This window comes from Cervus canadensis, chromosome 15 (genome assembly GCF_019320065.1).
Source record: "Cervus canadensis isolate Bull #8, Minnesota chromosome 15, ASM1932006v1, whole genome shotgun sequence".
NCBI classification, from domain to species: domain Eukaryota; kingdom Metazoa; phylum Chordata; class Mammalia; order Artiodactyla; family Cervidae; genus Cervus; species Cervus canadensis.
This window is the reverse complement of record NC_057400.1, coordinates 17,868,216-17,885,924: the sequence shown is the minus strand read 5'-3', so window position 1 is coordinate 17,885,924 and position 17,709 is coordinate 17,868,216. Positions and strand designations below refer to the sequence as shown.

The following is a 17,709-nucleotide window of genomic DNA, read 5'->3' as shown; positions in this document are numbered from 1 at the left end:
CTGAGAGCATAAAAGACTGTATTCAAAAAGATGGTCACAGGCTCTGTTTCACAGTGTCTTTTCCTATGGGGATTTTTAGACCATTAGGTGCCAGTCAATCCTAAAGAAACTGATTCATGTCAATGTATGACAAAAACCACTACAATATTGTAAAGTAATTAGCCTCCAACTAATAAAATAAATAAATAAATAAAAGAAAAGAAAATCAACCCTGAATATTCATTGGAAAAACTGATCCTGAAGCTCCAACACTTTGGCCACCTGATGCAAAGACCTAACTCACTGGAGAAGACCCTGATGCTAGGAAAGACTGAAAAGGCAAAAGGTGAAAGGGGAAGCAGAGGATGAAATGGTTGGATGGCATCACCGATTCAATGGACATGAATTTGGGCAAACTTTGGGAGGAGCCTGGGGTCTTGCAGTCCACAGAGTCACAAAGAGTCAGACATGACTTAGCAACTGAAAAACAGCAAGGTGTTATAATAGGGGTGGGGAGTAAGGGATACTTTAGGATTCTCTGAAGTCCTACCTCATAAGCATTCCCTATTGTAAGACCATATTAAGAAGGCTCCATCAAATTCCTCTTTACAAAAACTTCCGTGCACAAGGTTGCCTTTCTAGAATGTGTCTGTAAAAGGACAAGGATGTCAAACACAACTATTTGTCTATGCATCAAAAATAATTTTTAAAAATGCATTATACCTATGGAGTTCACCCATCAGCAAGTTTTTCAGGTTATTTCTCTTTCATATATCTCTAATTATAACTCTCTGGGAGAATATAAAAGATAAAGGAATGAATGATAAACCTGATCCAATTTAAATTCCTCTGAAAGTCATTCTAGCTTCACTTGACAAGCACTGGCCTGCCAAGCAACATGTTCCCCTTGTCTGCCTGTCACAGAGCTGATGGAAGGCGTGAAGGCTGTGTACAACGGCAGGTTTTCTAATGTACTCTGAACAGCTGACAGCCACAAACCTCAGATGATTCCTGACTGAAGGACGTCTGCCTAAGAATAAGTCACGTGAAGATAATCTCTATAATAACTAATTTCTTCTATTAGATAATAAATCATTTCCTGCTTTCCCATCCTTTACTATTTTTTTTTTTTTAATGTGAACACCAGAAACAAACCAAAGCAATAACATGTGATTGGAAAAAAGACAAGTGAGAAGAAAAAGTCATAAACACCACAATTACACATTTATGTCTTGCAATGGTGGGTGTGGTTGTTTTTTCTCCTCAAATTCTCCACCATCCACACAAAAAAAGGAGTATAAAATATCTAGGGAAGTATGACTATCCCAGATTGCTGTGAGGAAGTGCACTGCATTTCTTTGGGGTAGGCAATTCAAATATGAAACTAAGCAGATCAGTTTACATCCTAGAGTTCTGTCATGTTTAATGCATTAGCTCTGTATTCCAGCCTCTGTGGAATTCACAACTACATTTAGTGTGTGCCTATCAGAGACTCTGGCAGAAACCGTGGCAGGACCACAGGACATGCTGACATTGAGAGGATCCCAGAACTCATGCTCACGATGACTTGGTAGAAATAACAAGATAACTTAGCCTTATCATAACATGCTTGGATTCCTTTTAGGCAGAGAATCATTTCCCTGGAGGGAAAACTCTATTTGCTATTCTTCCCAGGAGGGATGATAGGCAGGTGGTCCTGGAAGGTTTTAGCACAATCTTAAAAATCAAAATTATCTCTGCTCTGGTGAAACATTTATGAAAGAGCACACTCTGAGACCCGAATAACAATCACCGAAGCTTATACTCTCTCCTGGTCATGATTACTTAGTTCCTAGGGCAGGTCCCTTAGCCTCAGTAATTCTCATCAACTCCAACATGCCTCCATACTCTGCAGGTGGCTGATGACACTACTACCTACAGGTAAGAAGTTTTTCTGTCTCTGTGCTTACCTTCAGTCCCAAAGGCTGAGCTTTTCTTTGAAAAATACATTGATGAAGGCAAAAAACACACATGCCAGTTACCTGGTGCTCTCAAGCTATTCTTAGAACACCCTCCCCTTATCATACAACTGCAACCTACTTTTCCTCTCTCTCTGAAGATGACACATGGAAGCTAAACTGAATCCCACGCCTCACGCCGTATCTCCTTCATCAGCACAGTGATTCACACCCCTAGCCAGTGGTCCCTGCTGGCCAGTGTGGGACCCACGGGCAGAGGGCTTCTCTGCTAAGCTCAGTGTTGGACTTCTGTCTTGATCCAAACTTCTTTGGACTTATGAGAAAAATCACTAAGGAAACCAGGGTTGGAAGGAACACTGGACTGAGCATGCTGGCCCTGGCTTGGCCATTGTTAAGTCACTATAGGACTTAGGATAATTTCTTTACTTCTGTACACTCTGGTCTTGGCATTTTAGGAAGTGCTGGATCCTTGCTGAGCCTAAATGCTGACACAAAGTTGGGAAGTATGAAAGTTGCCTAGGATGACCAAAATAAAATACCATAAACTGAATAACATAAAACAACATCAATTTGCCTGACAGTTCTGGAGACTAGGAGCCCCAAATCCAGGTGTCAGCAGAGCCATGCTCCCTCTGAAGGGAAGGACTGAAGCCATGCCCCAGGGAAAGACTGTTTTCACACCTCTCTCCTAGCTTCTAGTAATTGCCAGCAATCCTTGGCTGGTACAGGCCTGACTCTAATGTCTGTCTCTGTCTTCATGTGGCCTTCTCTTTGCATCTTCAGTGTCTTTTTATCTTTACAAGGTACTCCCTTCTGAGTGCATTAGGGCCTACCCTAATCTAATATGACCTCATCTCAACCTGATTAGTTCTCCAATAACCCTATTTCTAAATAAGAGCATGTTCACATGCCCCAGGGATTGGTACTGAATATATCTTTCTGGAGAACACAATTTAACCACAACAGGTGATGTCCGATGAACAGTGCACCACAGTGCCTTTGTCAGAGTTGACTTATAACAAGAGAGGGATAGAAGCCAACACTGAAGATGTCTGGCATAAAAACATCTTGGGCAAATGGGGGTGAATGAAAGAAAAGAGCCAGAATATTTTGAGTCCCCCAGATGAGTTCCATGGACCTGTTCTGAGTTATGTGGAAGAGGAAAACTGAAATAAAGGTTGAAAGTGTGGTTTTTCACAAAGGGTTTTATGAAAATTTGGCTCAAGTGACCAAAATAGCAACATAGAATTGGAAAAAGAAGTATTTTCTGAATTGTTACAGAGACTCTATGGGCCAGAGCAAAGGGCAGAAAGCAGTTAACAAACATCTGTTAAGCTTGACCCCTGCATTGGCTCTACCTTCTTGCAGTATCAGGACCTCAAATTTCCTTAAGGGAGTTGCCTCTCCCCTGCTCTGTCTGTGAAACTTGGATGGAGTTATCCCTGCAGTGGTGACCACAGGCTCAGGACCTGGCCGGGTCAGTCCTACATCCTGCAGTCAGAGTATCTGGGTCAGAGGGGAGCACGTGACACAGAGCAGCCAATGAGATTCAACTCCAGGACTCTTCCTGAAATTATTAAGGAAGATACTTCTTTCTATTTTATTATCTATTTTTATTATCTAAAATAAAAATTTCCTTACGTGTTTATGTGTGGTGAGTATTTTTAAGATTTACTCACTTAGGAATATAAGTACATAATATATTGCTGTTAACTACAGTAAACCATACTGGACATTAGATCCTCAAATAGTACTTATCTTATAACTGGAAGTTTGTACCCTTTAATCAATATCTCCCCATTTTCCTAGATATGCCCATGTGTGCCTGTGAGCCCTTTGGGGAGTGCTGAAATGTGGGTTTTCAAATGGACAAAGAATTAAGCTGATGGCACCAGTCTCGTAGCATCACACACTTGGCCACATTAGTCTTTCTTTCCATAGGAAAACTGGAGGAATTAGTGCTTAACACACTAGCGCTAAGTACAACCAAACTTGTAGAATGCCCTTGGATCTCATTTCTCTTACTAAAGGTATTCTTTCTTTCTAGCACTGCCATTGAAGAGAGCACGATATCAATACAAACTGAAAGGTCAATAAAAGATGCCACTAAAGATGAATGTTTGAAGATGCATATGTGTATATAACAGCAAACAAAAGAAAACAAGATTGCTGAGACCTACACATTTAAACAAGGACACAAAGTTTGAAGACTTCGTTTAAGCTTGAGGACAACATCAAAAAAGGAAACAACAATAAGTGCCCTTCATGAAAATTTGAACCATAACATCAAGTTGAGCATGTGATTCAGCCTCTGGAAATTTAAAAATTAAAAAAATATATACAAAACAGTTGCTTCTTGATGTGATTACAGAAACAATGTCTAATTTCTACAGTATAAACATTACATGTTAAAAACATTACATTATAGTTAGCAAATATCTGCTTTGGTCCAAAATATCTATAAGACATTTGGTGCAAGGCAAAAGGTCCTTGAAATTTATTCCCAACCAAACCTAGGCAGCATGGACCAAGTATGCTGATGGATGTTTTGGACAGGAGTAACTATCAAGGACATTTTGGTGTGAACTAAATGTCTTCTAGGTGTTTTGGTCAGCACCCAATGTCTTGCAGAGTTAAGTTACATCATTTTTGCATAATAATCACATTATTAGTTATAAGCCTAATTAAAAGGTCAACTAAAGTGGGATACTGTGCTCCAAAGAAGTATCCGTGATGTCTGATACTGATACTGATACTGATAACTGAATGTCTGATACTGATACTGATACTGATAACTGAATGCTTGTCAGAGCTAGTTATCTACATTTATAGACAAATATTGTCCTAAGCAAACTTAAGGAGCTTTTCAGTGACCAGAATAAACCTGTGTGCACTGGAAGGAAATGGAGCACATGTAAAGAAGGCACTCACCTCTTCTCCCCTGAGGATCACGGCAGTTTTCATGGACGCACAGGCCCCAGGCCGACCAGGAAGAAATTATACAGTCTGTAGAGCAAGGGATATTGCAGAGCTGAGAGGCCGAAGGGGCAGGTCCCAAACATAATGTCTTTGCCACAGGTCTAGAGACTGCATGGATGAGAAAAGAATGGCCTCAGTCACATTCTCTGAACATCCCTAGAATTTTTCCTGTCTTTATTTGTGTACCTGCCTTGGTCACATCAGCTTTGTGGTTAAACAGTTTATATGCAAACACAATATCAACACTCTTCCAATATGTGCTACTTAGCTCTACATTATTAGCATTTGGGGTGAGGAAAGGCAAGAAAAGACAGTGACATGCATTTGAGTTTTCTGTTTGACAGAGTATTCCCTGGGAATCCAAGAGAAGACTAGAAATTTAGGTACAAATTATCTAGAGTTATGAATTTAAAAAAAAACTAAGTGGCTCTGTGAAGCTTCAAGATGAGTCTATCTCGACTATACAAATGACTGAGTTGCTGTGAAAAATTCAAAATCAAACCCCGAGGTGGGGTGTTTAGCATAACCAATCTACTGCTATTACTCCCGGGAGGGGTGGAGCTCTTGAAGACACAGAAGAAAAATGGCTCTTAGAATAAGAAGAAAAATCAGGATCTGTGACTTCAGAATTAGCCCCTGGAAGTCAGTTTCATTAGTGAAGCTACCCAGAGGCACAAGGAGTGGCTGAGGAGCCATAGGGAATGCCAACTAGGAATCTTCCAGTTCTTCCTGACATGCTCCTGCACCCAGAGAATACCCAGACCTGGGTCACTGAGGGAGGCAGTGCCCATCTGCCCAGTGGTGGGGCTTGTCAAGTGTCCCCTCTAGGCATAGCCATTCTGGGAACCATGGAAATACACAGATGGAGAAGATAGGATCCTGATTCATATGGAGATTATAATATATGAGAAGCATGGATAGCAATACTCCAAAATGACCCAATAAAAAAACACCCAAATGCATAGCTACACTTGCACAGTGTGATCCCACATAAGCAAGTTTTAGACCAATTCAGAGTTTGTGAGCCAATGGTTTAAGATCAGATGGTTTTATCTTACAGATTGCCTTGTACTGTGGTTGAAATATTTCCTATATAGCACTTCTATCCAGTTAAGCAGATCAGAAATACTTCAAAGATGGAGACTGTTATGAGACAATAGGGTGGTGTTTACCACCTATCTATTTTGCTTCCTTGCTCTTTACATAAGATGCAGATAGAAATGGCAAAAAAATCAGAGCTCTGATCAGTAGAACGTTGAATGTAAACCAAAGCAAGAGCAAAATAAAAAAATACTATCTCTGAGATGTGCTAACCCATTGGGAAAGAAGTGTCTCTAGTGAACAATGGAGGGGCTTGAGGTGTTTATGGGCGTGAATGGGAAAAACAAAAGGTTGCCAAGGAAAATAACAATGGTTTGTTTACAACTGATTCTTTTAGCTTAACTGCTCACTGATTGGTAATGTGAGCAAGTGAGTTTATCACTTTTAGTTTTAGAATTCTTCTAGTTTATCAAAAGGATTTGACCTGACTTAGTAAGTAAGTAAAGTCTCTCAGTTGTGTCCGACTTTTGCGATGCGACCACACGGACTGTAGCCTACCAGGCTCCTCTGTCCATGGGATTTTCCAGGCAAGAGTACTGGAGTGGGTTGCCATTTCCTTCTCCAGGGGACCTTTCCGACCCAGGGATCGAACCCAGGTGTCCAGCATTGCAGACAGACGCTTTACCATCTGAGCCACCAGGGAACTGACCTGACTTAGAGAGGGGCAAAAGCAAGAGTTCTAATGTAAATGTCAAGGCTTGCAAACCATGTGGAAAACATAAAGGAAGAGAGAACAGATATTGGGGGAGAGTAAAAGGTTTTCCTGAGGCTGAGGAGAGTTGATGCTCAGAGACTGGGCTAAAGAAAACAGCTGGGTCGGAAGGATGGGGTAACCAGAACTACGGATGTATATATGACACTCATGGACCGCACACAGGTAGAGATGAATCTGAGAGATGAGGCAGAAGTCTGTAATTCCCTCTCCAAGAGTAAAATAATCACAAGGCAACCATTCACTGAGTACCTCATACATTCATTCCAAAACTACTAAGCACCCGTCTAAATCATGCCCTATTGAATGCTGTCTGCTTTGAAGGAACTCTCAGTCAAGAAGGGTAAGTCAAATAGCATTTTAACAGAATTGTTGGAAAGAGATGCTTTAGAGAATTGCATAAATAGAAAGGTGTACAGCCAGAGGTCTTAAGGCAGAAGTGTATCTGGGGCCAGGCCCATGTTTGGTTAGCATGTATTCTCATAAACTCAAACTTCAATTCCGAAAACAAAACCTAAGTCAATGATGGAAAATGAAATGGAGAGTGTAAACTGATTAATCTAGCTTTTTAATAAAAATTTACAGTGCATGCCAGGTACTGGTTATAAACATCAATTCATTTAACCTGCATAACTTTAAGATGTGTATTATTATTAGTCCCAAGTTAAAATAGGTAAACTGAGACATGGTTTACTCACTTGCTCACATTCCCAATCAGTAAGCAGTGGAGCTAGAATTTGGAACAAAATGGTCTGGCCCCAAAATCTGTGCTGTGGACCACTGCACAATGTGGCCTCATCATCAGACATTCAAACTACACTGCTAAGTACGTTCCATGAGTCAACACTGAAGGTGTTAAGTTCTTTTAGATGCTGAAGCCAGATTAGTGAGTGAAACAGACAAGATCCCTGTCCTCAGGGAGCCCATTTTCCAATCTGAACTGATATTAAATGCTCATGAGTTCATGAGCCTCAACAAGACTGGATATGCTTTACTGCTGCTTCTCTTTGCCATGGCTGTCTCCCTGTAACACCAGTTAGACCTTAAGGATCTGATGATTGATGCTTAGAAGATGCCCCAAACTCTCAGCTCCATGACTCAGCAGACACTCGCTGCCCCAATCACTGAACTTGACGTTGGGTCCTGTAGTTGAAACTGGCCAATCCACCAGTGCAATCCCCAGGCTCTGAGTAGATCTGCACTAAATCTCTTTAGAAGCTCCAGAATGGCTTAACTGACCAGAAGGCAGTTAAGCTTTGGGGTTGGCAGTGTAATTAGAAAGAAACTGGGGAACTTGTCCTGAAACTGCATCTGTCAAGGACAATGCTTTTACAGATATTATGTTTCTTTGACTTATTTTGGAGGGCTATTGATGATTTTGAGGAGGTGAGAGGTTAAGTCCTCTAAGGTCCCTTTTGATAAACACTTAACTGTCAGTCAATTGACTGTTGGACATTAGGGCTAATGGAAAGTAGGGAGAGACATGTTATGCTGGGGAGGAATGGGGGCATTTCCCTGGAGGCCACTCAATGGCATAACTGAAGGCTCGGGAGTGCGAGTGAGGCCATTTGTCAGAGCATGCACGCAGCTTCAGCACCTGCTGCTTTGAAAGACAGTTGATCTTAATCCGTATCAATAAATTCTTCCAGTCTCAGAGACATGTCTAAAATGCTTCATTTAGGCATTGAATCAATGGGTTTCAGTCAACCTTTCTCTATTTCAGCCCCCCGGGATACATTTTCTCTAGAAATAAATCATGAGTAAGTCACAAAGCACTTACAAGCTTCAGAACACTTAGGTAATCATCTCCTTGAGAATAGTGAACACAGGATATTGCTACGCCTATTGACTTGTAGAGCTAGAAGGGAGCTTTAGAGCTAATTTAGTTTAATTCATCAATTTCACTGAAAAACTATACTCCAAAGACCTTAGGTAGTTTCTCCAAGTTCATTCAGCAAGTCCAAGGCAGAGCAAGGCCTGAGCCTTGTCCCAGGTGGCTGGCTCATTTTCACGTGTCCCTCTTGGCATTCCTTCAATGGAAGAGGGCAACTGACAGAACAGATGAGGTCTTCTGGACTGAGGTTATTTTGTTTATGAATCACAGTGACCTCAGTGGAGGCAACCAGTGACACAACAGATCAAAGGTATCTACCAAAGTTGAAGGCTCAGTTTAACCCTTTAAACAAAATCCAAATTCTGTTCCTACTTCATTGCTACTTCAAAACCCCTTTAAGCTCCATCCCAGATCTCCCCAACTAAGCAGAAGTTAATAACACCAAAATCTGCTCACTTTAAACAATTATTCTTTTATTTGTAGCATTCATGCTGTGGGAGGTGGTTTAACTTTGCCAACAAAGATACGTCTAGTCAAAGCTATGGTTTTCCAGTAGTCATGTATAAATGTGAGAGTTAGACCATTAGGAAGACTGAGTGTGGAAGAATTGATGCTTTTGAACTGTGGTACTGGAGAAGACTCTTAAGAGCCCTTTGGACTGCAAGGAGATCAAACCAGTCAATCCTAAAGGAAATCAACCCTGAATATTCATTGGAAAGATTGATGCTGAAGCCAAAGCTCCAATACTTTGGCCACCTGATGCAAAGAAATGACTCATCAGAAAAGACCCTGATTCTGGGAAAGACTGAAGGCAGGAGGAGAAGGGGATGACAGAGGATAAGATGGTTGGATGGCATCACCAATTCAGTGGACATGAGTTTGAGCAAGCTCCAGGAGATGGTGCAGGACAGGGAAGGCTGGCGTGTTACAGTCCATGGGGTCACTAAGAGACATGACTGAGCAACTGAACAAAACAATCAAAAAATAGCTGCTTTACAATGCTGTATTATAATAATTTATACTGTACAGCACAATGAATCAGCCATATATATACATATGACCCCTCACTTTTGGACTTCCTTACCATTCTGGTCACTGCTGCTGCTGCTAAGTCGCTTCAGTCGTATCCGACTCTGTGTGACCCCACAGATGGCAGCCCACCAGGCTCCCCCATCCCTGGGATTCTCCAGGCAAGAACACTGGAGTGGGTTGCCATTTCCTTCTCCAATGCTTGAATGTGAAAAGTGAACGTGAAGTCGTTCAGTAGTGTCTGACTCTTAGCGACCCCATGGACTGCAGCCTACCAGGCTCCTCCGTCCATGGGATTTTCCAGGCAAGAGAACTGGAGTGGGGTGCCATTGCCTTCTCCATTCTGGTCACTACAGTGCATTAAACAAAAGTTCTCTGAGCCACACAGTACATTCTCATTAGGTATCCATTTTTGACATAGTATAAATAGTGTATATGTGTAAATCCCAATCTCCCAATTTATCCCACCTGTCTTCCCTGTTGTTCTCTACATCTGTGTCTCTATTTCTGCTTTGTAAGTAAGATCATCTCTATCATTTTTCTAGATTCCACATATATGTGTTAATATATGATATTCATTTTTCTCTTTCTGACTTATTTCACTCTGTATGAAACTCTCAAGGTCCATCCACATTGCTACAAATGTCATAATTTTGTTGCTTTTTATGAGCCCTCAATTCTTCTTGACCAAACTCCAGTCATGATGTTTGTGGGAAGAAGAGTCACCTGAAGTCCTTGCTTTTCAGTCACCTGAGGTCCTTTCTTTAGACAGGCTGACAGAAACAACTTTATTTCTATTTGCTAACTCTATCTGCCCTAACGCAGTGGACCCCTGATGTGATCAGTGTACCTATTCAGTGACGGTCTGCGCTGGTCCTACTTTATCCAGCTGCCTTTGACCATGTCACCTTGACATCTTCTGCCACTCTTGTGTTGACCAATTGCCTGACTAGGTTAACAATTACTCAAAGTTTTATAGGATATTTAGGTTTTGTACACAGCAATGTTAGTCCCTATAAAGACTTCTCATGGCCACAGAGTGTTAAAGAGAAAGAATAACTTTTCACTCAGATCAACTGAGACCACTACACAGCAGTAGCTTTTTAAATGCTAGGGAATACATTACAGTATATAGTGACCGTACATGTGCAGTAGTCATTAATGCTTTGAATATTTTGGTGCCTAACCTGGAACTTTTCATTTGCAATAAGAAAATTATTAAATTGACCTGCCTTACAAGAAATGTGCAAGTCTGCTACTAATGATTGCAAAGTAACCTTAAATAATGAATTACTCCATGAACAGAATGCTAATTAACAAAGGGGAGCAAATATTCTGGGTAGCTGCTATATTTAATGTTAAAGAAAAGAACTGTTCTAATTCCAGAAATGTACAAGTTCATACTTTTCCTTAATCACAAAGTGATTTTACATGAACATACAAATTCAATTGAAATGATTTGTAATTAAGAAGAAAAATGCCTGTTGTGATCATTAGCATGTGACCACCATTGTAAAGAAAAATGAGCACCTTCACATTTCATTCTTTGAAACTAAATCAAGCTCTAATCAACACAGAAATAAATTGGCAAAGATTCAATAAGAGTATATTATCCCCCACCCCTACTGCTAGTCATTTTTTAAGATCTAAATTTCAATGCCATTTAATGCCTCAAAAAGAAATTACATAAAACTGCATCATCATCATGATAATTAGTTAATTATACTTAAACTAGGTACACCTCTGTAGTTTATTTTTTTTTAATAAGGAATGTTTGCTTAAAGTAAAAATGTTATCACAGGGTTCAATATTATTTTTTTAAATGTTTATTACTGGATAAAACATCAAGTCAGTCTTTAAAAACTTAGCATATGTTTGAGGCAATTCTGCTGTGGCATAATGGAACTCAGCTTTCCCTCTGGACAGAAAGAAACATCTCGAGCATGGGTGAGAAATTAGTCAAAGATACTGATTTTTTTCCCCAGTATTTTCAGGGAGGTAGAGAAGAAAATAAAATAAAGATGCTATTTCCTGAGAACTCTTAAAACCTGGATGATTTTCCCTGCTTTCTATCTTAGGAGTACCTGAGTACCCCTACACTCTATAGTCAGCTTATTTTACATAAGATATTTGATTTGCAGAAAGACATCGGCCTTCACAAAAAACTCAGACAGAAATGTTATATTTGCTTCAATTTTCTGAATTAAATGTAGGCCCTGTAAACCCCAAAGGGAATTCTCACTCAATATTCAGGACCCCCACATTCCACAGGATGTCTAGGAAAGCATCATAATATAAGCAGCAATTGCTCAGATTTCATTCAAAACTAATGAAAGAACCTACTTATGTAAAAATCCCACTTTCTAAATGACTTTTGAGAAACAATATTGCCCTGACATATTCATTTAGGGGAGTATACTGACTTGGCAGAAATCCAATCCACCTTACTGCTAAAATAAATAGACTTCTTCTACAAACTGAAGGAGTCAAACAGTTGAAGAGAAAAGACAAATAAAATTACAATTTTAACCAGAAAGCTATTTTCCTTCAAGAAGCTTCATGTATTATTTCAATTGCCTTTACCACTGGGATTGGCAAAATAATGTATCATTCTTTTAACTTAGTGGGTAGGATTAAAGCAAATATGTTTTCTAGCACTTATAGGCACCATAAAGAATTAAATCACATCTCATCCTATTATATCTAATAAAGCTTAATTTTAGCCATATTGCGACTCTTGGCAAAGTACTGTGCAATTCAGTTTGGCAGGGGATTGTGTGTGTATGTACAATAAATATAATATCTAAAAATAATTCCTGCAATTAAAAATAATTATGTGAAATTTGGCCACTTGTCAAAAAATTCTCCAAATTTCCTTCATTTCACATAGCAAATTAGAAAATGACTACTAATTAGTGATTTTCTTAATGCTACAGAGTAACAACATGATTAAGTAAAGATTGAAAACAATATTCAGAATAAAAATGAATACAGAAGAAATGTATGTATGCAGTTTAAAGAGTAATTAGATCAATATCCAACAATTATAAAATTAAGGTAGAAATACAGGAGTTTTCAACCCTATATTCACATGTTTCTTTGGTTTCTCCTCTGCTCCTCTTTTGAGGATTTCACTCTGATCATTTCTCACATTCTTAACTCAGAGCTAAAACAGAGGTATAGAGAGGGTGGAAAGAATAACAGCTGACCTAAATGGTATCTTTTACATCTTACAGAGTTAAAAATACCATTATTGTTGAGAGAGAATGGAAAGGAAATAAGAGAAAGTAGAGAAGCGGTCAGGCAAAGAGAAAAAGTAAAAAGGTAGAGAGGCAGGAAAGAGAAAGAATTATCTTCCAAGATATCAAGGATAGAAATGTGCACCGTCAGGGAAGCACAGCTTTTAAAGAGGTTTTAGAGCAAGGGTCCCATATACAGAGGAGTCTGGTGGGCTACATAGGGTCACAAAGAGTTGGACATGACTGACATGACTTAGCACACATACTCTTCTTCTCAGCACTTTGCAACCTGGAATTCATTTTGCAATAGAAACAACAACAAGATTTAAATGAGAGTCAGTTTTAGCCTGGATAGAAAGGGAGAGTTTGGGGGAGAAGGATGCCTGTATATGTACGGCTGAAAAAAACAAAAAACAAACCCAAGCAAATAAAACACACTATGCTTTGTGACTTTTCTCAAAGAAAATTAGCATGCTATATAGTAATTTCTCACATTTAATGAGTACATACAATAAAGTATCTTTAAAAAGACAAAATAAATGAATACATTAAAAAAAATGAGAGTCAGTTTTTCCATGAATGACTGCAAATGTGTATTTCATTGATTAATGATAGAACTAATAGCAAATGCATATTACTAATCAACCTGCCCCAAAATACTGCATGAAACACTTAAATGCAATTTCTCATTTACTCATCAAAATCACTGCAAGATAAGTAAAATCATCATTCCCATTTCATAGATGAAATAACTGAGGGCAAATTATTGCTGAGCATGGCAAAAGCAATAAATGACAACCCTGCTCCAGGACCCTTAAAAGTCAATACCCTTTAACACTATGCAATTTTATATTGGCAATAAAAGTTATGATAGGAAAGAGCTACTGTAGCATTAATAATTAGTCAGAAAATAAATAAGTGAACACTTTCAGTTCAGTTCAGTCACTCAGTCACGTCCAACTCTTTGTGACCCCATGCACTGCAGCATGCCAGGCTTCCCTGTCCATCACCAACTCCTGGAGCCTATCAAACTCATGTCCATCACGTCAGTGATGCCATCCAACTATCTCATCCTCTGTCATCCCCTTCTCCTCCCATCTTCAATCTTTCCCAGCATCAGGGTCTTTTCCAATGAGTCAGTTCTTCATATCAGGTGGCCAAAGTATTGGAGTTTCAGCTTCAGCATCAGTTCTTCTAATGAATATTCAGGACTGATTTCCTTTAGCATTGACTGGTTTGATCTCCTTTCAGTCCAAGGGACTCTCAAGAGTCTTCTCCAACACCACAGTTCAAAAGCATCATATATTCGGTGCTCAGCTTTCTTTATCGTCCAACTCTCACATCCATACATGACTACTGGGAAAACCATAGTTTTGACTAGATGGACCTTTGTTGGCAAAGTAATGTCTCTGCTTTTTAATATGCTGTCTAGGTTGGCCATAGCTTTTCTTCCAAGGAGTAAGCGTCTTTTAATTTCATGGCTGCAGTCACCATCTGCAGTGATTTTGGAGCCCCCCCCCCAAAATAAACTCTCATTGTTTCCCCAACTATTCACCATGAAGTGATGGGACCAGATGCTATGATCTTAGTTTTCTGCATGTTGAGTTTTAATCCAAATTTTTCACTCTCCTTGTTCACTTTCATCAAGAGACTCTTTAATTCTTCTTCACTTTCTGCCATAAGGGTGGTGTCATCTATGTATCTGAGGTTATTGACATTTCTTCCAGAAATACTGAGTCCAGCTTTTGCTTCATCCAGTCCAGCATTTCACATGATGTACTTTGCATATAAGTTAAATAAGCAGGTGACAATATACAGCCTTCACGTACTTCTTTCCTGATTTGGAACCAGTCTGTTGCTCTATGTCCATTTCTATTGTTTCTTGACCTGCATACAGATTTCTCAGGAGGCAGGTCGGGTGGTCTGATATTTCCATCTCTTTAAGAATCTTCCACAGTTCGTTGTGATCCACACAGTCAAAGGCTTTGGCATAGTCAATAAAGCAAAAGTAGATGTTTTGCCCCCTTAAAAAAATTCTTTTTGCTTTTTTGACTGTGCCATATGGCTTGGCAATCTGTTTCCTGACCAGTGACTGAACCTGGGTCATGGCAGTGAAAGCCCAAAATCTCAACCACTAGGTCACCAGGGAAAATGGAAATGGAAATTAAAAGATGCTTGCTTCTTGAAAGAAAAGCTATGACAAAGCTAGACAGCATAGTAAAAAGCAGAGACATTACTTTGCCAACAAAGGTCTGTATAGTCAAAGCTATGGTTTTTCCAGTGGTCATGTATAGATATGAGAGTAGGACCATAAAGAAGGCTGAGCACTGAAGAATTGATGCTTTTGAACTGTGGTGTTGGAGAAGACTCTTGAGAGTCCGCTGGACTGCAAGGAGATCAAACCAGTCAATGCTAAAGGAAATTGGTCCCGACTATTCATTGGAAGGCCTGATGCTGAAGCTGAAGCTCCAATACTTTGGCCACCTGATATGAAGAGTCAATTCATTGGAACAATGCCGGGAAAGATTGAAGGCAGGGGGAGACGGGGACGACAGAGGATGAGATGTTTGGATACCATCACCGACTCAATGGACATGAGTTTGAGCAAGCTCCAGGAGATGGTAAAGGCCAGGGAAGGTTGGCAAAGAGTCGGACATGACTGAGCAACTGAACAGCAACAAGGCCACCAAGGAATTCCCTAAGGAAATTCTTAAGCTGAGATAAGATTTTTTAAAAATAGATCTAAAAAAATATGAGTAGTAAAGGCCAAAACTCAGAAAAGTAAGTGTTGTTAAAGGAAATTAAGGATCCAGTTGAGTATTTTTGATGTGACTCTGAAAGGTACTTAAAATTATTACTAATGGGTTGATGGAGAGAATGAAATTAGAGTATAATGACTATTTTCATCATAACATTTAAGTTTAGAGCCATTCTCAAGGGATTACAATGGGTTCACAATAAGACCCACTCCCTCACACCCCCACCAAAATTTTCTTAAAGAGCAAAGGACGACCAAAGGAACCATTAAGGCAGGTTGGAACCTGGAAAGGAAGGCAAGCGGGTATAAAGTTCACCCTCCACAGGGTACCTAGCATCACTAGCACGAGTCTTTTTCCTTACCAACTATATCTAATCCTTCAACTGAGAAAAAATACAGGTAACAGTAAAATGTTTCTAAGTTCATTGGGCAAGAATTGGAAAGATATACTTCTTAAATTAATTATTTTATTTTTGGCCACCCTCTGATGCATGTGGAACTTCCCTAACCAGGGATCAATGCTCCCCCTGCACTGGAAGGGTGGAGTCTTAACCACAGGATCACCAGGGAAGTCCAGAAAAAGGTATTTTTAAAAAATGACTGAGATTATGAGTATGTCAGAGAGCAGGAGCAGGGAAGAGTGAGATATGGTAAGAAAGATCAGAGATGGCAAAAGAAAGCAGACCTAGGTCTCCAAGACTTCAGTACCAATCACAGGATGCCCCAGTGAGTCCATCAGGAAGACAGGTCTTCATATGTGTGGATTTCGAATACAGATGTTTCAACTTGGGAACAACTAAAAGGAAATTTTTAATAATGATAAGAAGGGGAAAACCATACTCTCTGAGATGACACAGTCCTCCAAGAAGAACATTACAAATTCCAAAGCTTAAAGCCATTTCCAAGGGACCAAAAAACCAGTGGGGAAATATGTGATAATGATTTTAGAGAGCCAAGAAAGAACTATTGCTCTCTAAAATAAATATGGATACCATCTTATTTTTAAAGGAAGGGCTCACTGTACCTGATCGTCTTGTTAGCATATGCTGCTTTAAATCTGCAAATCCTTTTAGACTGTATAAGTTAATTTGACTTCAAAGGAAGGCTCATGGGATTCACTAGGTCCCAAAGTAGTGATAGGAATGAGACACCATCTAATAAATGTTTAAATGCTGAATAGCTCATTCTTTCATCTGAGAAACAGCGTTATGTATTTTTATGAGAAACAAAAATTACAAACCAAAACTTCTGCACTGCAAAATTTGATGAAAGCTCTTTTCCTCCCAGGTCTGTTTTTATATGGTAAGTCCTACCTTGTAAGCTCCTCACTATGTCAAGGCCAATGTTATAAAGTAGTAGCTTCCAACCTGACAAAACCAATGGGATCAAAGGGAGACCCAACTCAGAAGAACTGGGTCAGACCTGGGAAGGGGGTAACAGAGAGTATAGTTAGAACTTAAATCTTTGAAACTCTTATGATTAGCAAGTTGGAAAGTCAATGTCCTGAATAACTTCTGGAGTATGATTTTTGAAAAGCCAACTGGCCAAACACTATCATTAAAATCCATTAAATTGACAGTCTACCATTGCCTGTGTAAACTGGGCAATTGTTTAGCAACTGAGCTTCTGTCAAACAGACTATGGGCTCTCCTGGTGGCTCAGTGGTAAAGAATTTCCATGCCAGTGAAGCAGACACGGGTTTGATCCTTGATCTGGAAAGATCCTCTGGAGAAGGAAATGGCAACCCACTCTAGTATTTTTGGTTATAAATCACTATGGACAGAGGAGCCTGGTCAGGCTACAGTCTTTGGAGTTGCAAAGAGTTGGACATGACTTAATGATTGAACAACAAAATAGACTATCTAATATTTCTCACCTTTGTTATATTATCTCCTCCCTGTAAGCTTCTGTAAACATTGTTACCCTAATTGTGCTTCCATCCCCTATGACATTTTCACAACACAAATATGCTATGTCTAAATTGGTTGTATATAGATACGTGTGTGCTTACAACTCTTTGTGACCCCACAGACTGCAGCCCACCAGGCTCTTCTGTCCATGGAATTTTCCAGGCAAGAATACTGGAGTGGGTTACCATTTTCTACTCCAGGGGATCTTCC

The 17,709-nt window shown here is 39.7% G+C and overlaps 1 protein-coding gene across 1 annotated transcript in view; it reads right to left on the bottom strand.

The window, feature by feature from the left end:
* Positions 1-17,709, bottom strand: part of THSD7B (thrombospondin type 1 domain containing 7B) — a 993,808-nt gene that overhangs the window by 536,933 nt on the left and 439,166 nt on the right. Inside the window, exon 6 of the mRNA XM_043487921.1 lies at positions 4,869-5,024. Within this exon, the coding sequence (XP_043343856.1) occupies positions 4,869-5,024 (156 nt within the window). The remainder of the gene's footprint in view (positions 1-4,868; positions 5,025-17,709) is intronic.